At 43.3% G+C, this 21,396-nt stretch overlaps 1 protein-coding gene and 2 non-coding genes across 3 annotated transcripts; 2 read left to right on the plus strand and 1 right to left on the minus strand.

Annotated features, from left to right (window-relative positions):
- Nucleotides 1-250: 250 nt before the first annotated feature.
- On the plus strand, nucleotides 251-324 carry trnai-aau (transfer RNA isoleucine (anticodon AAU)). The gene has a single exon. It is a non-coding gene; the product is annotated as a tRNA-Ile (tRNA).
- An 82-nt stretch (nucleotides 325-406) lies between these two features.
- trnaf-gaa (transfer RNA phenylalanine (anticodon GAA)) lies at nucleotides 407-479 on the plus strand. The gene has a single exon. It is a non-coding gene; the product is annotated as a tRNA-Phe (tRNA).
- Nucleotides 480-15,640: 15,161 nt separating this feature from the next.
- Nucleotides 15,641-20,459, minus strand: LOC106588576 (septin-10). Its single transcript, XM_014177719.3, has 10 exons — nucleotides 20,327-20,459; nucleotides 19,669-19,777; nucleotides 19,340-19,535; nucleotides 19,053-19,239; nucleotides 17,804-17,965; nucleotides 17,307-17,403; nucleotides 17,053-17,221; nucleotides 16,816-16,948; nucleotides 16,501-16,679; nucleotides 15,641-16,295 (listed from the first exon to the last, which is right to left on the minus strand). The coding sequence occupies exons 1-10, from the start codon at nucleotides 20,354-20,356 to the stop codon at nucleotides 16,280-16,282; spliced, it is 1,278 nt and encodes a 425-aa protein (XP_014033194.1). The 5' UTR covers nucleotides 20,357-20,459; the 3' UTR covers nucleotides 15,641-16,279.
- Between the last annotated feature and the right edge of the window lie 937 nt (nucleotides 20,460-21,396).

The raw sequence follows: 21,396 nt of genomic DNA on the forward strand, positions 1-21,396 counted from the left end.
TGAACTGGAGCTTTCTTGGATCCTCAAAAAGACTGTGTTTTTGGAGGATGTGGGCATGGATCCCACTACCTCTCGCATGCTAAGCAAGCACTCTACCATTTGAGCTAATTCCCCAGTTGGGTAGAAATGCCACTATGAGCAACCAAGAGGGTCCAGTCTTGTCCGGCTATGCTGTTGGTGGACTTGTTAGTGTACGCGCCAGCACTTGCAGATGCTCGGTGCATCTCAACAATTGTGCTGAGCAGCTAGCGGCCGGTTAGCTCAGTTGGTTAGAGCGTGGTGCTAATAACGCCAAGGTCGTGGGTTCGATCCCCATACTGGCCATCGATTATGTTTTGAGTGTGAAAATTGTGAGTCACTTGCATGTGTATCGTCATGAGTGTCACAGAATGAATCTTAGCAGCTAGCCGAAATAGCTCAGTTGGGAGAGCGTTAGAGTGAAGATCTAAAGGTCCCTGGTTCATTGCAGGGTTTTGGCATTAGATGTTGTTCCTTCTTTATGTTCTCCTTTGGCTTTAAGGAAAGTGCCCACAGCTGTGTTTGTGGGCCTGAATCGTGTGTGCTACGCTGCTCCTGTGAATGTAAGTAATGTGTTTCTTTTTCATGTGAAATTGTGACCTCAGTCTCACATGAAAGTTGCTTGTGATTGTTACATGACAGTAGGTTGTCGTAAGAGAAAGATGCATGAAGTGTGAACTGGAGCTTTCTTGGATCCTCAAAAAGACTGTGTTTTTGGAGGATGTGGGCATGGATCCCACTACCTCTCGCATGCTAAGCAAGCACTCTACCATTTGAGCTAATTCCCCAGTTGGGTAGAAATGCCACTATGAGCAACCAAGAGGGTCCAGTCTTGTCCGGCTATGCTGTTGGTGGACTTGTTAGTGTACGCGCCAGCACTTGCAGATGCTCGGTGCATCTCAACAATTGTGCTCAGACAGGCCACTTCCTGCATGGAATCTTCTCAGGTTTTGGCCTGCCATATGAGTTCTGTTATACTCACAGACACCATTCAAACAGTTTTAGAAACTTTAGGGTGTTTTCTATCCAAAGCCAATAATTATATGCATATTCTAGTTACTGGGCAGGAGTAGTAACCAGATTAAATCGGGTACGTTTTTTATCGGGCCGTGTCAATACTGCCCCCTAGCCCTAACAGGTTAAGGTCAAACAACTTTTTTGTTTACTGTTTAGATTAAATCGAGCGCTCTCAAACTTCCCATCATTCTGATTACGGTAGTCATTTTGTCACCCTCATCATGGCAAAGACACGGAGAAATGCATATGATGCAGTTTTCAAGTTGAAGGCGATTGATCTGGCTGTTGGAAAAGGAAATAGAGCTGCTGCACGGGAGCTTGGTCTTAATGAGTCGATGATAAGACGTTGGAAACAGCAGCGTGAGGAATTGACTCAGTGCAAAAAGACAACTAAAGCTTACTGCTAATTTTTATTTTTTGTTACAAGCCGTGTTTCATTAAAGCCTATTTTATTTTTGTTACAAGCCGTGTTTCGTTAAAGCCTATTTATTTTTTGTTACAAGCCGTGTTTCGTTAAAGCCTGTGTAAAGTTAATTTGTTTCAATGTACCGGTAGGCACCTGCGGCTTATAGACATGTGCGGCTTATTTATGTTCAAAATATTATTTATTTTTTAATTCAGTGGGTGCGGCTTATATTCAGGTGCGCTTAATAGTCCGGAAATTACGGTAATTCTTTACGGATGTAAGACAATACAGGTAGGAAAAACCGACCTACTCGCCTCATTTATGCAGGGCAATTAAGAAATCATAGGCCCCGGGACTAGGGCTGTTATGGTGACCATATTACTGCCACACTGGGGTTCACGAGTCATGAAGGCAGTCAAATTCCAGGTGACCATTTAGTCATGGTAATTAGGCTTCTCCAAGCTCTGATGCTGCTGACGGTCATTAGTAGCCTACCAAATTTGCTAACTGCCTGGTACTCAGCACTTTATTGTCCCTCTGATCACTCTGACATCAATGCAAATGTAATGAAAAATTGAATCAAACACTTCATGAGAGCCCATGAGCTCATGTTGCGCAACATTTCTATAGGCCATGCAATTGCGTAAGAAAACAGAGTGATGGCCTCTATTAAAAAGAGGAGGATCCCATCAGCGTTCTATAGGCTAGGCCTACTATATTTATTTTTCAACTTTCCTAATATTAAGCTTCTCTTTACAACAGGAGTATAGCTTACCTGGCTGGCATGAAAATGAACCACAGGAAACCTCCATTTGCTATTTAAGTGTATACTGTAGATGACATGTATTTTTCCCCCCTGTTTCGAGACAGACACATTATGATGGTCCATTCTAAATCAAAACACATTTCACACATATTATTTAGCAGTTGTGTAAAGTACTTAAGTAAAACTACTTTAGTGCTACTTTTGCAGTTTTTTGGGGTATCTGTACTTTACTATATATATTTTTGCCAACTTTTACTTTTATTTCACTACATTCCTAAAGAAAATAATGTACTTTTTACTCCATACATTTTCCCTGACACCCAAAACACTTGTTACATTTTGACAGGAAAATGGTCCAATTCACACACTTATCAAGACAACATTCCTGTTCATCCCTACTGCCTCTGATCTGACAGACTCATTGAACACAAATGCTTTGTTTGTAAATGATATCTAAGTGTTGGAGTGTGCCTTGCTATCGTTAATACAAATAGAAATGGTGCCATCTGGTTTGTTTAATATAAGGAATTTTAAATGATTCATACTTTTACTTTTGATACTTAAGTACGTTTGAGCAATTCCATTTACTTTTGAAACTTAAGTATATTTAAAACCAAATACTTTTAGACTTTTACTCAAGTGGTATTTTACTGGGTGACTTTCACTTTTACTTGAATCATTTTCTATTAAAGTATGACAATTGAGTACTTTTTCCACCACTGTTATTTATTATATGTAAAGACAAGATCAAATAAAGAATAGTCTGATGGGTGACAATATTAGCCTATCACTTTTGAATTATATATTATCACTTGTGAATGATGCCCAGCATAGGGCAAGAAACAATGCCTTTGCGCCTTTTTTTGTATCATAGTCGCAAACCTCATGTAGCTTAGTCCATAGGCCAGTAAGGGAAAAAGGTATTTGATCCCCTGCTGATTTTGTACGTTTGCCCACTGACAAAGAAATGATCAGTCTATCGAAGGTGGCTCCTCTCCCTGTCCGGGTGGCGCTCGCCGGTCGTCGTCACCGGCCTACTAGCTGCCACCGATCTCTTTTTCCTTTTCTGTTTGTTTTGTCTAATCAGTATCACCTGTTTCTTGTTTAGTGTGTTAGTTGGGCTATTTAAGCCGGTAGGCCCGCCTGCTCTTTGTGCGGGCGTAACTTATTTTCCCATTGTGTTTCTGTGTGGGATTCTCCTGTTGTTTTGGGCATTGTATTTTGTGCGCGGCACGCTTGTTCATTGTGCGTAATAAAGCGCCAACCTGTACGTTCTGTCTCCTGCGCCTGACTCCGCACCCACTACGCCCAGACCGTTACAGAGAGACAGAATAACAACCAAAAAAATCCAGAAAAACGCATGTCAAAAATATTATAAATTGATTTGCATTTTAATGAGGGAAATAAGTATTTGACCCCCTCTCAATCAGAAAGATTTCTGGCTCCCAGGTGTCTTTTATACAGGTAACGAGCTGAGATTAGGAGCACACTCTTAAAGGGAGTGCTCCTAACCGCAGCTTGTTACCTGTAAAAAAGACACCTGTCCATAGAAGCAATCAATCAATCAGATTCCAAACTCTCCACTATGGCCAAGACCAAAGAGCTCTCCAAGGATGTCAGGGACAAGATTGTAGACCTACACAAGGCTGGAATGGGCTACAAGACCATTGCCAAGCAGCTTGGTGAGAAAGGTGACAACAGTTGGTGTGATTATTCGCAAATGGAAGAAACACAAAAGAACTGTCAATCTCCCTTGGCCTGGGGCTCCATGCAAGATCTCACCTTGTGGAGTTGCAATGATCATGAGAATGGTGAGGAATCAGCCCAGAACTACACGGGAGGATCTTGTCAATGATCTCAAGGCAGCTGTGACCATAGTCACCAAGAAAACAATTGGTAACACACTACGCCGTGAAGGACTGAAATCCTGCAGCGCCGCAAGGTCCCCCTGCTCAAGAATACATATACATGCCCGTCTGAAGTTTGCCAATGAACATCTGAATAATTCAGAGGACAACTGGGTGAAAGTGTTGTGATCAGATGAGACCAAAATGGAGCTCTTTGGCATCAACTCAACTCGTCAAACATGGAGGTGGAAACATTATGCTTTGGGGGTGTTTTTCTGCTAAGGGGACAGGACGATTTCACCGCATCAAAGGGACGATGGACGGGGCCATGTACCGTCAAATCTTGGGTGAGAACCTCCTTCCCTCAGCCAGGGCATTGAAAATGGGTCGTGGATGGGTATTCCAGCATGACAATGACCCAAAACACACGGCCAAGGCAACAAAGGAGTGGCTCAAGAAGAAGCACATTAAGGTCCTGGAGTGGCCTAGTCAGTCTCCAGACCTTAATCCCATAGAAAATCTGTGGAGGGAGCTGAAGGTTCGAGTTGCCAAACGTCAGCCTCGAAACCTTAATGACTTGGAGAAGATCTGCAAAGAGGAGTGGGACAAAATCCCTCCTGAGATGTGTGCAAACCTGGTGGCCAACTACAAGAAACATCTGACCTCTGTGATTGCCAACAAGGGTTTTGCCACCAAGTACTAAGTCATGTTTTGCAGAGGAGTCAAATAATTATTTCCCTCATTAAAATGCAAATCATTTTTGACATGCGTTTTTCTGGATTTATTTGTTGTTATTCTGTCTCTCACTGTTCAAATAAACCTACTATTAAAATTATAGACTGATCATTTCTTTGTAAGTGGGCAAACGTGCAAAATCAGCAGGGGATCAAATACTTTTTCCCCCCACTGTAGGTCCACTTGAATAATCTATGCCTTGGCGCATTGAGGCTGTTCTAGCAGTTTATGGTGGCCCAACACCCTTTTAAGAAACTTTATGTTGGTGTTCCCTTAATGTTGACAGTTACCTGTATGCGCTTGTGATAAAAGTTTATCCACAGTAATTTTTAGAAACTATTGATCCTTTGTAGCCAAATTATGCTCTCTAGTGTATTTTCAACATTGATAGCGGGCTCCTGTGGTTGAATAAAAATTACATATTTTTACAACCCTGTTGGTGAGCACTTCTCCTTTGCCAAGATAATCCATCCACCTTACAGGTGTGGCATATCAAGAAGCTGATTAAACAGCATGATCATTACACAGGTGCACCTTGTGTTGGGGGACAATATAATGCAACTCTAAAATGTGCAGTTTTGTCACATCAAAATGCCACAGATGTCTCAACTTGAGGCAGTGTTCAATTGGCAAGCTGACTGCAGGAATGTCCACCAGTGTTGTTGCCAGATAATTTTAAGTTAATTTCTCTACCATACGCCGCCTCCAACATCATTTTTGAGAATTTGGCATTACGTACAACCGGCCTCAAACCACAGACCACCTGTAAAAAACAAGGAATTTCTAAGTGACCCCAAACTTTTGAGCGGTAGTGTACATGTACAGTTAAAGTCGGAAGTTTACAAACACTTAGGTTGGAGTCATTAAAACTTGTTTTTCAACCACTCCACAAACATCTACTTTGTGCATGACACAAGCCATTTTTCCAACAATTGTTTGCAGACAGATAATTTCACTTATCATTCACTTTATCACAATTCCAGTGGGTCAGAAGTTTACATACATCGTATGTATCGTTATGAGCATCGTTATGTTTGGAGGAAAAAGTGGGATGCTTGCAAGCCGAAGAACACCATTCCAACCTTGAAGCATGGGGTGGCAGCATCATGTTGTGGGGGTGCTTTGCTGCAGGAGGGACTGATGCACTTCACAAAATAGATGGCATCATGAAGGAGGAAAATGATGTGGATATATTGAAGCAACATCTCAAGACATCAGTCAGGAAGTTAAAGCTTTGTCCATTTGGGTCTTCCAAATGGACAATGACCCCAAGCATACTTCCAAAGTTGTGGCAAAATGGCATAAGGACAACAAAATCAAGGTATTGGAGTGGCCATCACAAAGCACTGACCTCAATCCTATAGACAATTTGCGGGCAGAACTGAATGGCGTGTGCGAGCAAGGAGGCCTACAAACCTGACTCAGTTACACCAGCTCTGTCAGGAGAAATGGGCCAAAATTCACCCAACTTATTGTGGGAAGCTTGTGGAAGGCTACCTGAAGTGTTTGACCCAAGTTAAACAATTTAAAGGCAATGCTACCAAATACTAATTGAGTGTATGTAAACTTCTGACCCACTGGGAATGTGATGAAAGAAATAAAAGCTGAAATAAATCATTCTCTCTACTATTATTCTGACATTCACTTTCTTAAAATAAAGTGGTGATCCTAACTGACATAAGAGAGGGAATTTTTACTGGGATTAAATGTCAGGGATTGTGAAAAACTGAATGTAATGTATTTGGCTAAGGTGCATGTAAACTTCCGACTTCAACTGGACATATTACCTCGACTAACCTGTGCCCCCATACATTAACTCTGTACCGGTACCCCCTGTATATAGCCTCACTACTGTTATTCTACTGCTGCTCTTTAACTATTTGTTATTTTTATCAATCCTTTTACTAAACACATTTTTCTTGAAACTGCATTGTTGGTTTGTAAGCAAGCATTTCACTGTAAGGTCTACACCTGTTGATTTCGGTTCATGTGACAAATACAATTTGATTTGATCCATAGATTAGGGCTGTCACGTCCTGACCAGTAAAGGGGTCATTTGTCATTGTAGTATGGTCAGGGCATGGCAGGGAGTGTTTGTTTTGTGTGTTTTGGGGTTTTTTGGTTCTAGGGGATTTTGGTTCTAGTTATCTATTTCTATGTTTCTTTTTCCATGTGTGGCCGAGTATGGTTTCCAATCAGAGGCAGGTGTTGTTAGTTGTCTCTGATTGGAAGCCATACTTAGGCAGCCTGTTTTTTACTTTGGGTTTGTGGGTGGTTGTTTCCTGTATAGTCTGAGAACATTACAGAACTGTTGATTGTGGGTTTGTTATTTTTGTTTAAGTGTTCACTTTATTACGATAATAAAAGAAGATGAGCACTATACCCGCTGCGCTTTGGTCCCCTTTCATCGACGCCTATGACAAGGGCATAATGCATTTTTTCAATTGAATGATTTCCTTATATGAACTGTAACTCAGTCAAATCTTTTAAATTGTTAGATGTTGTTTATATTTTTGTTCAGTATACTTTATTATATTAATCAGTTACCCAATCAATATAGGGCCCCCCAGTTACCCACGTGGGCCCCCTAGCTCCTCTCCTCTCCTTCCCCATCTGACAATTAGCAGAGGCAGCAGGCTGTCTACAGTCACTGAGAGCGGGCTCCTGATTCCTTCGGTGGTTGGCAGTTGCAGTAAAAAAAATAAACACAAAAAATATATACTTTTCCACATTTTATGTTACAGCCTTATACTGAAATTGCTAAAAAAATTCTAAGCAATCTACACACAATACCCCATAATAACAATGCGAAAACAGGGTTAGACATTTTTGCACATTTATTCAAAATAAAACAGAAAATCCTTATTTACATAAGTACTCAGACCCTTTGCTATAAGACTCGAAATGTAGCTCAGTGTCATAAGCGTCGTAAGGATTGGACCAAGGCGCAGCGGGTAAAGTGCTCATCTTCTTAATTTATTACAAATAACACTTAAACAAAAGAAACAAACGACGAAACAGTCCCATAAGGTGCACAGACTATACAGGAAATAACCACCCACAAAACACAAGTGAAACAAACCTCAACTAAATATGGCCTCCAATTAGAGACAACGACAACCAGCTACCTCTAATTGGAGGTCCTACCAAAAACCCAACATAGAAATAGAAAACTAGATTTAAACATAGAACCTAAATCAAAAACACAGACACACAAAACAAACACCCCCTGCCACGCCATGACCAAACTACAATGACAAATAACCCCTTTTACTGGTCCGGACGTGACAGTAACCCCCCCTCCCCCAAGGTGCTGACCCCAAATGCACCTCAAAAACAAAAACCCCACAAAAACAACCCCAAACTTAAAGGGAGGGAAGCCACCATCAATGACGGTCCCTGTGCTACACCCCCTTCCCAATCCTCCCACTATGGAGGTGGCTCTAGCTCTGGGCGTAGCTCCCGTTCAGAAGACTCTGGGCTGCGAGGCGTCGCTGGAGGCCCCGGGCTGCGAGGCGTCGCTGGAGGCCCCGGGCTGAGGAGCGTTGCTGGAGGCCCCGGGCTGAGGAGCGTCGCTGGAGGCTCCGGGCTGAGGAACGTTGCTGGAGGCTCCTGGCTGGGGAGCGTCGCTGGAGGCTCCGGGCTGAGGAGCGTCGCTGGAGGCTCCGGGCTGAGGAGCGTCGCTGGAGGCTCCGGGCTGGGGAGCGTCGCTGGAGACTCCGGGCTGAGGAGCGTCGCTGGAGACTCCGGGCTGAGGAGCGTCGCTGGAGGCCTCCTGTGTGGAGCTGGGACCGGTCTCCCCGGACTGGGGAGACTTACAGGAGAATGGGTGCGCAGAGCGGGCACGGGGCACACTGGGCCGTGGAGGTGCACCGGCGGTCTGGAACTCAGGGCTGGCACACCCCGTCCTGGCTGAGTGGTCACTGTCGCCCGGCACGGGCGGAGCACTGGCACAGGGCGAACTGGGCTGTGCTGGAGAGTGAGGGCTGCCGTGCGTAGAGCAGGCGCAGGGTAAGCTGGACCGAGGAGACGCACTGGTGGCCAGATGCGCTGCGCCGGTGCACTTCTCCCTGGCTGCCGGCCAACTCTCGCCCGGCAACGCTGCGGAACCCTTATTGGCCGCACCGGACTGTGCGTGCGTATGGGCGACACCGTGCGCATTTCTGCTTAGCTCGGTGCTCTCCTCGTCACCCGCTCCCCACGGTAAGCACGGGGAGTTGGCTCAGGACTCCACCCTGACTCTGCCCAACTCCCCGTGTGCCCCCCCCCCCCCCCCAAATTGTTGGGGGGGCTGCCTCTCGCACTTGCCTTTGGGCCTATACAGCTCCTCATAATAGCGCCGCTCTGCCTTTGCTGCCTCCAGTTCCTCCTTCGGTCGCCGGTACTCCCCAGCCTGCCTCCAGGGTCCCTTTCCGTCTAAGATCTCGTCCCATGTCCACGACTCCAAATATTTCTCCTGCTGCTCCTTCTTCCGCTGCTTGGTCCTTTTTTGGTGGGTGGTTCTGTCATAAGCGTCGTAAGGATTGGACCAAGGCGCAGCGGGTAAAGTGCTCATCTTCTTAATTTATTACAAATAACACTTAAACAAAAGAAACAAACGACGAAACAGTCCCATAAGGTGCACAGACTATACAGGAAATAACCACCCACAAAACACAAGTGAAACAAACCTCAACTAAATATGGCCTCAAATTAGAGACAACGACAACCAGCTCTCTAATTGGAGGTCCTACCAGAAACCCAACATAGAAATAGAACACTAGATTTAAACATAGAAATAGAAAACATAGAACCTAAACCAAAAACACACAAAACAAACACCCCCTGCCACGCCCTGACCAAACTACAATGATAAATAACCCCTTTTACTGGTCAGGACGTGACACTCAGGTTCATCCTGTTTCCATTGATCATCCTTCAGATGTTTATACAACTTGATTGGAGCAATCAGGGGAGAAGGGCCTTAGTCAGGGAGGTGACCAAGAACCCGATGGTCACTCTGACAGAGTTCTAGAGTTCCTCTGTGAAGATGGGAGAACCTTCCAGAAGGACAACCATCTCTGCAGCACTCCACCAATCAGGCCAGACAGAAGCCACTCCTCAGTAATAGGCCCATGACAGCCCACTTGGAGTTTGACAAAAGGCACCTAACGACTCTGACCATGAGAAACAAGATTCTCTGGTCTGATGAAACCAAGATTGAACTCTTTGGCCTGAATGCCAAGCATCATGTCTGGAGGAAACCTGACACCATCCCTACAATGAAGCATGGTGGTTTCAGCATCATGCTGTGGGGATGTTTTTCAGCGGCAGGGACTGGAAGACTAGTCAGGGTCAAGGCAAAGATGAACAGAGCAAAGTACAGAGAGATCCTTGATGAAAACCTGCTCCAGAGCTTTCAATACCTTATATTGGAGCGAAGGTTCACCTTCCAACAGGACATCCACCCTAAGCACACAGCCAAGACAACACAGGAGAGGCTTCAGGACAAGTCGCTGAATGTCCTTGAGTGGCCCACCCAGAGCCCAGACTTGAACCCGATCGAACATGTCTGGAGAGACCTGAAAATAGCTGTGCAGCGACGTACCCCATCCAACCTGACAGAGCTTGAGAGGATCTGCAGAGAAAAATGGGAGAAACTCCCTAAATACAGGTGGGCCAAGTTTGTAATGTCATACCCAAGTAGACTCGAGGCTGAAATCGCTGCCAAAGGTGCTTCAACAAAGTACTGAGTAAAGGTTCTGAATACTTATGTAAATGTGTAGGTTGATTAAGTAGTTTTTTCCCACCTCAATTTTAGAACAAGGCTGTAATGTAACAAAATGTGGAAAAAGTCAAGGGATCTGAATTCTCTCCGAAAGCACTGTATATAAACATAGTACATATCTAATATATACTGTAAATCTTTTTTATTATAACTTTTTCTTACTATTATTTTCTTTGTTTAAATTAACAGTTGAACTAATGTTGAATCAGGGCCGGCAGTGGCGGTTCTAGCTTGTATGGCTCCCTGGGTGAACCCCCTACCACCAAAAAAAACAAACATTTTTATTCAGACATTTGGAACAACACAAATTAATAATCATAACATTTAAAACTACACTCAGCAAAAAAAGAAACGTCCTCTCACTGTCATTTTCAGCAAACTTAACGTGTAAATATTTGTATGAACATAACAATATTCAACAACTGAGACATAAACTGAACAAGTTCCACTGACATGTGACTAACAGAAATGGAAAAATGTGTCCCTGAACAAAGGAGGGGTCAAAATCAAAAGTAACAGTTAGTATCTGGTGTGGCCACCAGCTGCATTAAGTACTGCAGTGCATCTCCTCCTTATGGACTGCACCAGATTTGTCAGTTCTTGCTGTGAGATGTTACCCCACTCTTCCACCAAGGCACCTGCAAGTTCCCAGACATTTCTGGGGGGAATGGCCCGAGCCCTCACCTTCCGATCCAACAGGTCCCAGACGAACTCAATGGGATTGAAATCCGGGCTCTTCTGCTTGGTGTCACTAAATTACCTTATCACAACCCCCAGGTACTTAGAAACACTTACATCCGTGGACTCATCGAGGAGGAGGCCGAAACGCTGGTCACCCACATCTGCGACCAACTTTTTCAGAAAGTATGGTGCTAGAACACCATTAATCATTTCTGTGCACTTTGAAGTGGGTAGCAGCAGTGGAGTCTGAGAAAGCAGCTCTACATGCTTCTCCAACGTGATCACATGGCAGCATGGAACAGTGTTCAGCGATAGCTAATGCCATGGTGGCCTCAGCCTTTTTTGCAGTCAATTATTTTAACCATAAATGGCAGCTTGTTTTGGGTGGAACTGTTATAAGGCTTTGCCTTTTGAGTATGTTTTTGAGTTGTCATGTGTTTTTTTACATCACTAAGTCTGGTGTAGAAATCAGCATTACAATACAGGCAGTATGCCCGTGTATCATCGCCAATAAACGGCTTCAACCAGCCTTTGAATTCAAGTTTGATTCCCACTCCTATCTGTATTTTTGAGTGTACAGTTTAGACTGAGACATGATGAGCTAGCCAGCTAGATGTTTAGCTTATGTCACAGAGAGGCACACACACAGTGGACAAGGTGAGTAAGTGACTGAGGCTGTGTGAGTCAAATGCAGTGATTTACGTTTGTGCAGTGATTTATTTTAGACAAAAAAAAAACATTTTACATTTACATCCCGCCCTGAATGTAAACCAGGGCGGGATTAGCCAGCGGCGGCTTCCCGCATGCGCGATTAATTTGCAGTCTGGATGTGGAGGGGTGAACATCTCCTGCTCTGACTGCAGCTGGGAGAGACTGCTGCGCGAGGACAGGGCCGCCTGTGAGTACTTTGGGACGGGGGTGAGACCCACGGCAGCACCCGCTGCTCGTTGAGAAGAGTAAGAACGATACGTGCTTTCACGTCAGAGTCTCCAAAAATCTCCAATAACACCAGAAAAAGTCACTAGATTTGTCGCTAGTCGCTTTTTTGAAAATGTGTCGCTAGAGGGGTCTGAATACTCGCTAAATATAGCAACACTGCTCCACACATGCACAGTACCTGCATCATGTGCCACTGCTGAGGGCTGGAAAGCTGTGGATCAAACCATTGTGAGGCAAAGGGCGGGGGGGGGGGGGGGGGGGGTGTCGCAATCTTTTGAAACGTAAAAACACGCTATTAAGTGTCTATAATCAGCACAAGTGCTTTCATTGCGTATTATTAATATTATTTAAATTACATAGTTTAGTTTACAGTGATATATTATTGGGGGGGACAAATCATATTTTTCCCAGGGTGGGGGGGTCGTGTCCCCCCTGGGATTTCTGCCTATGCATTCAACCTCCTTGCTTGGCTAATTCTAGGCAAAAGACACCCCAAAATACTCAATATATCACACGATACAAAATATCAGCATAATATAGACGTCTTTTAAGTTGGCCTACAGCATTGGAAATTCCCCTTAGAGAAAACCTTTGTCACCTCAATGAAAGTTAACCAAATCAATAATGTGCTAGTTATCTTTGTAATAGTTTTACTGCAGGCTACACACATTATCATGATGAAACTGTGTGAAATTATATCCAATGTTAAGTAAGCTAGTTGGACAGAAAATTGAATATTGTCGCCCTATGTGTAATAGCATAGCAAGCAACATAGGCTAACAAACATAAGTGCTACACTAGCCTTTTTCATTACATTCATAATATTATACTCATAAAGAGATGACATAGCTGTATACCTTTATCTTTTGCGCATTTCTCCTCTTCTTCTTTCCTCTTTTTCCTAAACTGGGCACCTGATGTTTTAGACCTTTTCTTATCAATTTGTGTTGATTTGGCACTCGAGCATCAATACATTACCCATCCCCCAACACTGTCAACCAAGAGTCAAGATTAAACCAATCCACCTTGGTGGTGTGCAGACTGGTTTTACATTATTCTTAACGATTTCACACAAACCAGAAAAAAATGCAACAATATGTCTGTGAAACTATATATTCACAGTGTTATGAATAAATTTTGGCTTATTTTGGTAGCATTTCGTAGTGACTGATTGTACTAATTGTATTAGTACTGTACGAAGTTAGAGGTGCGCTATTTGATACCTGAGGTCAACCTACCCCCCGCCCCATCTCTTCTGAGTGGGACAAATGCACTCCGACAGGGTTAATTGACCCACAGTCCCACATGGTGACATATCATTGACGTGCCGCGGAAATGAGCGATAGAAAACCGATCGCGCAAATGTCACCATTCCACATTTGAGTGGGCGCCCCATGCCGCCCATACCTAAATCCACCACTGAGGGCCGGAATTATGCTAACCTACATCCTGGCTTTACTCGAGTGAAGTACATGTGATGTTTGAAGGCATAAAGATGAGTGACCCATTCATGCGCTAGTTCCGTGGCTTTCTTTCAAAATCCCATTTTTGACCAAGTTAATCTGCTCATGTGTGCATGTGCGATAGACTGATCGCCATAAATTTATTTGCAGAAAATATTGTAGCCTAATGTTGAAAGGCTGCCGGTGTTTTTGTGTATTGCATAAATAGATGTAAGAAATATCAGAACGCTTCAATTATTAATATTTTATGAATTCGCCGGACGGTAGGCATACACAACTGTGGCATGGATGATTTTTCTAATCAAACCCATCTCAGGATGTACAGGCTAATTCTGTAGGCCTAAAGGATATATCTACATTTCATTTAAAACAAACACATTTGGCTATTATGAGTTACACCTGAGTTAGACATAACCAACCAAAATATGTCTAACGCTAGTGTACGAAAATCACAACAAAAATATTCTAATTAAAAAAATGTGCTCAACAGAAACAAACAGCTCTGAAAACCTATAAATCGTTTTGTTCCAATTCTAACGTTGTCATAGCGGGAATACTAACCTCGTCTAGACCTACAATACAAATCCCAGTTGTTGGAAATTACATGGGAATGCAGATGGGAGGAATGTCAGTAGCCTCTTCAAAATGTATTTTAAAGCTTGCTAGTCAAACAGGCTATAGCCTACCTTTAGCCTAAATCAATGTTGATCAAAAGAGTTATAGGCTAGATTGGAATGTTGTTTACTAAAATAGACCTACAGAGTATTACTATTCCCTGCTCTGCCTTGTATGCGATGACAAAAATAGGGATTTCATGAAAATGCTCAACTGTAGACCACAATTATTTTAGTTAGACCTACAACCGAAAATCCATGTTAACGTTCAGTGCCAGACAAACTCTTGCTGGCTTTGGCGGCAATAAAGCTTCATTTTTAATCTTTCGGTTGCATTTTAGTCGGACAGAGATCAACCCAATTTGGATACGATTACCTCAGCTCGGCGAGGTTTTGGGTCAGATCTGGTCCACCTCAGATCCGAATCTGATTTTTATTTTTATGACCGGATTGTGTCAGGGTCGGGTAGGAATTTAACGGATTCAAATCGGTTCGGATCTCAATTATGGGAAGTGAGAAGACCACTAGATCAGGGTGTCAGGAGAGAGTAAATAAAATGGCATCAAGAAAAGAAAAAAAACACTACAGATACTGTATCACCTCAGTCAGTACTAGAGCAGAAAACACCTTTTAAGTAGCCTAGACATCAACAAAAGAAAAAGAGGCAGAGTTTTAACTGCTTTTATATAAATAATGAGAAATACTGCTGGAAAAATGTATAATACTGCAGGTCAGTTTCACTATAGAGAATTTATTTAAAACTGAGAACAAAATTGCACACAATGCATAGGACACTGGTTTAAAAGATAACTTATGAAAAATACAATTGTTATAGATATTAAAATCTTTCCCCAATAAATGCATGCCAAATGAGTGAAGGGACAGTGGAATGGAGGAGTCTGACTGGGGTAGTTAAAACATGTAAACATGACATCACTTGTGTAAACAGTACCCTGATCTGCGCTGGTCTATAGTGAGCCCATATAAATATCACATGTAAGGCACACAAAGACTTTAAGCACTCAAGTGTTTCAGTTTGGCATAGCATTATGTTTCACTGGAATATAATCATTGGTTAAACTCTCCCTAAGAAGGAAAATGAATATACCTAACGAGTATAAATTTACAGAAATCCCATCCAATTGGTAAATAATATTACTAATAAAGGGTAGTGAAACAGTCAGTAAAGTGTAAAGCAAGTAAAAAGGGAATTAATTGGGAAAACTGCAAGGCTACTGGTGCCCTATAGTGGCAGGGGTTAATAGAGGGAGATATAAAATACAGGGATATATAAAGCAAAATGCCACAAAAAGGAAGTAAAAAATAAAACATTCAGATTTTTGTCATTAAACATCAAAGCAGTGTTTCCCCTACGTGCGTTTAGCAGCGGCACAATATTATTTTATATTGTATTTTTTTAAGATAGTTTTCTGGATGGTAACGTTTTTAATATAAACTTAAACCACCAAAACCAGAATAGCAACAGCTATAAACAATATTTTTTTCTAAATAAGATCTTTGAGAACTAACACTCAAAATAAACTTGACAGTCAGGGAGAATGTAAAATTCCATGTCATGGGTCACCCATTGATTTTGTTAGAAGGTTTGAGTCACTCAGATAGCATAAAAATGGCATAAGCCATAGCAAAATGTGTAGAATTGCAGGAAATTAACTTTAAAACGGCAACATTGTCTGATACCAAGAGGGCCTCTAAAACCACGCCATTGGCCACACCCCCGAATAGCTTTGCCACCGCTGCTGAAAGAAATCATAGGAGAAACACTGAAGCAAACCGAACAGGAACAACACGTGAGCCTCATAACTTACATCTTTAGACTGATGTCTTATGGGCTGTTGACAGTACAGTCAGTTTTAAAATGTTTTTTTTTTTAATATAAAGTAAGAAATTTGAAGTTAGCAGGCTCTGTGAAATTACTTTCTATTTAGTGCCAGAATCTAGCCAACAAGGGCAGAATAGAGGACTAGATGCCAGTGGTTGTTTTTGATCCAAGTCGCGCTGATCTTCACATGAACCCAGAGCTGAGACGGAGAGAGATATGGGACAAGAGGGAAAGTGGGGGACAATAAGAGAAGAGAGCTGGACAATCATGTGTTAGGAACTGCCCTCAGTCACAGCACAAAGACTGATATCAAACATCTATAGAAAAACTCTAAACTTCTCAAATGGAGACATTAAAAAGAGAATTTAGAGTATGGCCTAGAGGTCAGAGGTACTGTAACTCACTTCTTGCGGTCCTTGTCCTTCTTCCCATTAGCATTAAGGTTCTTGGCCTGCAGTAGCTGGGCTGCAGCTCGTCTCTTACTGAAGGAACTTTGTTCCTCCTCTAGAACTCGTCTCTTCTCCTCCAATGCACCCCTCTCCTCGGCATGCAACTGCTTCAGCTGCTCAAACCTTCCCTGCAGCTACTCACACAGCAGCAAAAAGGTTAGAGTTACAATGGATACCTTCACATAAAACACATGTTCTGCTAAGTTTGTAATATATTTGTATTTGTGAATGTGGTGTGTTACTGTAGGTGTGTGTGCATGTGACGTGTACCCCTCTCTCAGCATCTTTGAGTTCAGCCTCCTTCTCTTTGACTCTCTGGACAAACAGCTGTCTCATCTCCTCCTCTCGCCGCTGAAGTTCCCCCAGAAACTCTGTACGCTTTGTTTCATATGTCTGCTGCAGGCTGTGCACACATTTCAAAGGTCATGCACACTTCAATTTCACTAGTGCCAGAGTCAATGTGTGTGTATCGTACCCGACAGGTTTGATTTCAGTGTGTGTGTGTACCTGACAGGTTTGCTCTCAGGGTCTGTGTCTCTGAAGCCTATCTCCTCTAGCTTGCAGCGGCGGTACAGTTCATAGTGACGTGTGTGAGTCTGCTCTCTCAGGTCCTCCATGTTCACACAGATCAGCATTTCACGCAGTTTCACAAAGTCACAGTGACTCTCATTCTCCACTGAAACACAATCAGTACAACAGTGGATTTGTCCAATCTTCTTCTCCTGCCCCACAGAGGGACCCAAACACACTCTCGCTCTTACCTTGCACTACACCCCAGGGGTACTGGCGAGCCTTCACCATTTTGTTCCCCACCATCATCTCCTCTGTACTACCCACTACAGCAAACGGCAGGTGGCCCTGCACACACAGACACACACACACTTCCAGTTGAGGAATTGTCCCAAATCAGGATAGGGTATGCGAGCATTGTTTTAATTCAAATCCATTTTTGACTCGCTGAGCTATCCACGTGTGACATGCATGTGCAGTTTGAAGCCTGGCTTGAATTAGCGGCAGGCGTTTGATCAATACCCACCTTTGTGACATGGATGAAGCCTTAGTTAGAATGTGAAGCCAACTGAAGCTAGCTAGTTTTAGACCATCCTGCATATCTCTAGCTGGCTTGGTGACATAGCCCTGAGATGTAGACTGCACATTACAGACACTAAGATACATATGTGAATACCTTCTTTGAGACGCTCTGTCAACAATAACTACATAAACATGTGCAGCAGCAGATGCGTGTGCATGTACTTACATTCATGGTAGTGTTAACCTTGGCTACAGTCTCATCGTCCAGAGGGAACTGGTAGATCTGAACTCCGTTACTGACCAGCTCACTCATGATCTTGAGCTTAAACTTGTGCAGCTCACTCTTAGAGATGGTGTCCGCCTTGGCTATCACTGGGATGATGTTCACCTGGAACAAACACGCACATACACAGACAGAATTTGGTATTCCTGTGCAAATAAGGATGGTGAGAATTACACAATATTTGAGTACTGAAAGAAACCATTTTGAAGGTGCACATTCTACATGACATTAGCATGCTAACTTGTCTACAAGGCCCATGCAACTCATTGTACTTTGCATGCTGCAGACTCATGATTCGTAGTGTTATTGACAGAATCCCACACAAAGGCCACCCAGCCAACACTAGCTTCTTGCCTACAACCCACACACACCACAGCTAAGTATATACTCTCTGTGCCTGGTACAAACACACTGTTCTCTGTCTCGCTCTGCATCAGTCCTCTACTTTTACTGTTCTCGCTCTCCCATCTTTTTCAGAGTCACTACATCTCTCTGTCCATACAGGACAAAGAAAGCTAGACAGCATTCCACAGAAAACAACACCATTCAGATGGTAATCACTGGGGTGGGCACACAGCTGAGCTCATTCCAGCTACTGTGAGTGACTAGACAGCACGCAGAGGAACTGTAGACCACTCCAGAGTGGACACATCTAGGGTAACACTAAACTACAACACAGTCAGGCAGGGATAAATTCAGAAACCACGCTATAGCGTGCTTGACTTCCAATTGAGCAGTCACCTGCAGTGATTACCCTGAATGTGATCTCCACAAACTCAGTAACATTGCCTTTAACAGACGCATTGTGGTCCAATGTGGCTCAGTTGGTAGAGCATGGCGCTTGAGGACTGGTACAAAAATGTATGCACTCACTATTGTAAGTCGCTCTGGATAAGAGGGTCTGCTAAATAACGTTTTTTTTTTTAATCAGAAAAGTAAACATATGAACAGATTGAATTCTGGCCTCAGTCATGTGCATTCACACACATCTTGTGAATGTACAACTACACACATTAGCACTCAGATTCGAGAAGCTAAAAAATACCCTGACATCTAGAGCTAAATATCTCCTTCCTAGAGTTGGTTCAGTGTTTGACTGCCACAAGGATCTGAGAGCTGTGACCTCAGTACAGTGATATGAGTAGGGTCAGTGACTATACTGGGTCAGTGACCAGAAGCCATTGACAGACACCTTGCTGTCTAGTTTCTTCATAGTGAGTAGGTCCAGGGACTTGAGGGAGTGTCCGGAGGGCGATATGAAGTAGAGACAGGCATGGAGCCGGGAGTCGTGGTAGTTATGGAGGCTTCTCTTGATCTTCAGCTCCTCCTGGAGATAGGTCTCATACTGACGGTCTATATAGTCCACCACCGGCTGGTAGCTAGTAGGGAGAAACATAAGGTTAGTATACACACACTTGCCCAGTTTGTTCAGCTAGTCTTAAAAGCTGACAGTGATGTGACACACACCCCTCTCCCTACCTGTCCTGTTTGTTCATCTGGTCTCCAAAGCCAACAGTGTTGACTACTGTGAGTGTGAGTTTGACATTACTCTCCTGCAGGTCGTATGTCTGGGCTCGCAGCTTCACCTGTGGCTCGAAGTGGGACGACTCACAGTTCTCAAAGTTAGTGTTGAACAGTGTGTCCATCAGGGTCGACTTACCAATACCAGTCTCACCTGGTGGGACACACACACACACACACACACACACACACACACACACACACACACACACAGAGAGAGAGAGAGACGGAGTGTGAGAGGTAGCAAGGGGATAGGCCTGGTTGGAGAGAGACGGTTGTGGTCTTACCTATACAGAGGATGTTGAAACAGAAGCCTTGGCATGTGGACTTGTTGACCAGCTGGTCTGGAAGGCTGTCAAACCCAACATGGCCAGACAGAGAGAGGTGATGTGCTCCCTTATCGTGTCAGGAACACAACATAACACATCAGACACTCCCCCAGAGTAATGTCTGTTCAAACACCAAATATAAGCCTCTGAACCTCTCTTGTTTATTGCTCTAGTGTAGTGAACAAGAAATGCCATTTGAAACGTAACAAAATATAATCATTTGAAAGCAGCTGACGTTAAATCATGACATTATTTTGAGTCAAATTTGATCAAGACACAGCTCGCAAAGCATCGATATCTAAAGTTACCTACTTAACGTTACAGTATCTAACGACAGCTTAACGAAGCTAAACTTTCACAGACAGTGCCGGCTATGAATATAGCGGAGGAGGCTACAACGTTACTAACGTTTGCTAACACGACAACTTAACTTTCGAAAAGCACAACGGTTACTTTAAAAAGCAAGCTAGTTAGAATTAGCAAGGGACACTCCGTGGCATGTCTAACTCGACTCAAACGTCCTAAACTTGTTCGTTATGTTCTGTAAAGTTTCTATTCAGATAACTAACTCTAAATACTAGGGAATACACATACAAAAAACTACTTCATGACGTACCAGCTGCCGAGCAACATCAGAGGAAGACATAGTTTGGATAAATATTTTTTGAAAGAAATGTCAAAACAAAGTAGATGTCATAAAAGGCGGAGACTCTTTTAAAAAAAATACTTATGGCTAGCTTCTTCTTCAGTGGGGTTTATAGGCGGTTGGCATCCAACGTTATGCTGCATTAACGCCGCCTACTGTACTGGAGTGTGCGCCAGAGACAGGGAGGAAATTCGACCTGCCTACCCCGTTTTTATAAAAATAAAAATAAAACATATTTGATGACTCAGTATCCCCTTCTCCCTCATAATGGATCTCACTCCCTCTCTCGGCTCTCATACTGCCGGTCCTAGTGGAAAAAAGCTATGCTCCCTTTACTTTCAATGGATTTTTCCACAAAAGGTGGGTAAACTTGTGCTAAATAAAAAATGTGGGTAAACTGCGATTACTTGCGTTTACCCTACACCACTGATCAGTACATGTTCCGGTCACTGTTCCCTGGCAGTAATCACACCTTCCTGTTGGATGCTTTCCTATCATTTTTTATGTTTTATTCAGCCGGCTGTGTCCCACCCTTAGCCTTGTAAAGATGGTCTCCTCTCTTCTTGCCGTCCTCCCCTCCCACTCTTTCCTCTGTACTTGTGATAGATGCCTGCCCTTTGTGTCTCTGTTCCACCTCTCCTGCCATCTCAACACTACTACTCCCATATCAGTCCTGTAAGAGCTGCCTTGCTCATTGGCAATCCCACATCCTTTATCCTGAGGGCCTTTTTAGCAATCCCATTTACTTCCTCATTCCTTTCCACCAGCAATACACATACTCCACCCATCTGAAGATCTGTAGCTGCTTCCAATAGAGCCGCATAGTAGAGGTGTTATAATACCTATAAAACCTTGCAGTCAAACAGGGAAATGGTTCCAATTGTTTTTCCATCATTCATTATTCCCATTGGGGATTTTAGAAACACTTAAAATAAGGGTTGTGTTTCGTATAGGCTTACCCTGGCGTTACGTTTAATAACCATGTAAATCTCTCTCGGACAATACATTCGGCTCTATTTACTCTCAGATTCGAAAATGCT

The sequence above is a fragment of the Salmo salar genome, chromosome 27 (assembly GCF_965601325.2).
Source record: "Salmo salar chromosome 27, fSalSal1, whole genome shotgun sequence".
Taxonomy (NCBI): Eukaryota; Metazoa; Chordata; class Actinopteri; order Salmoniformes; family Salmonidae; genus Salmo; species Salmo salar.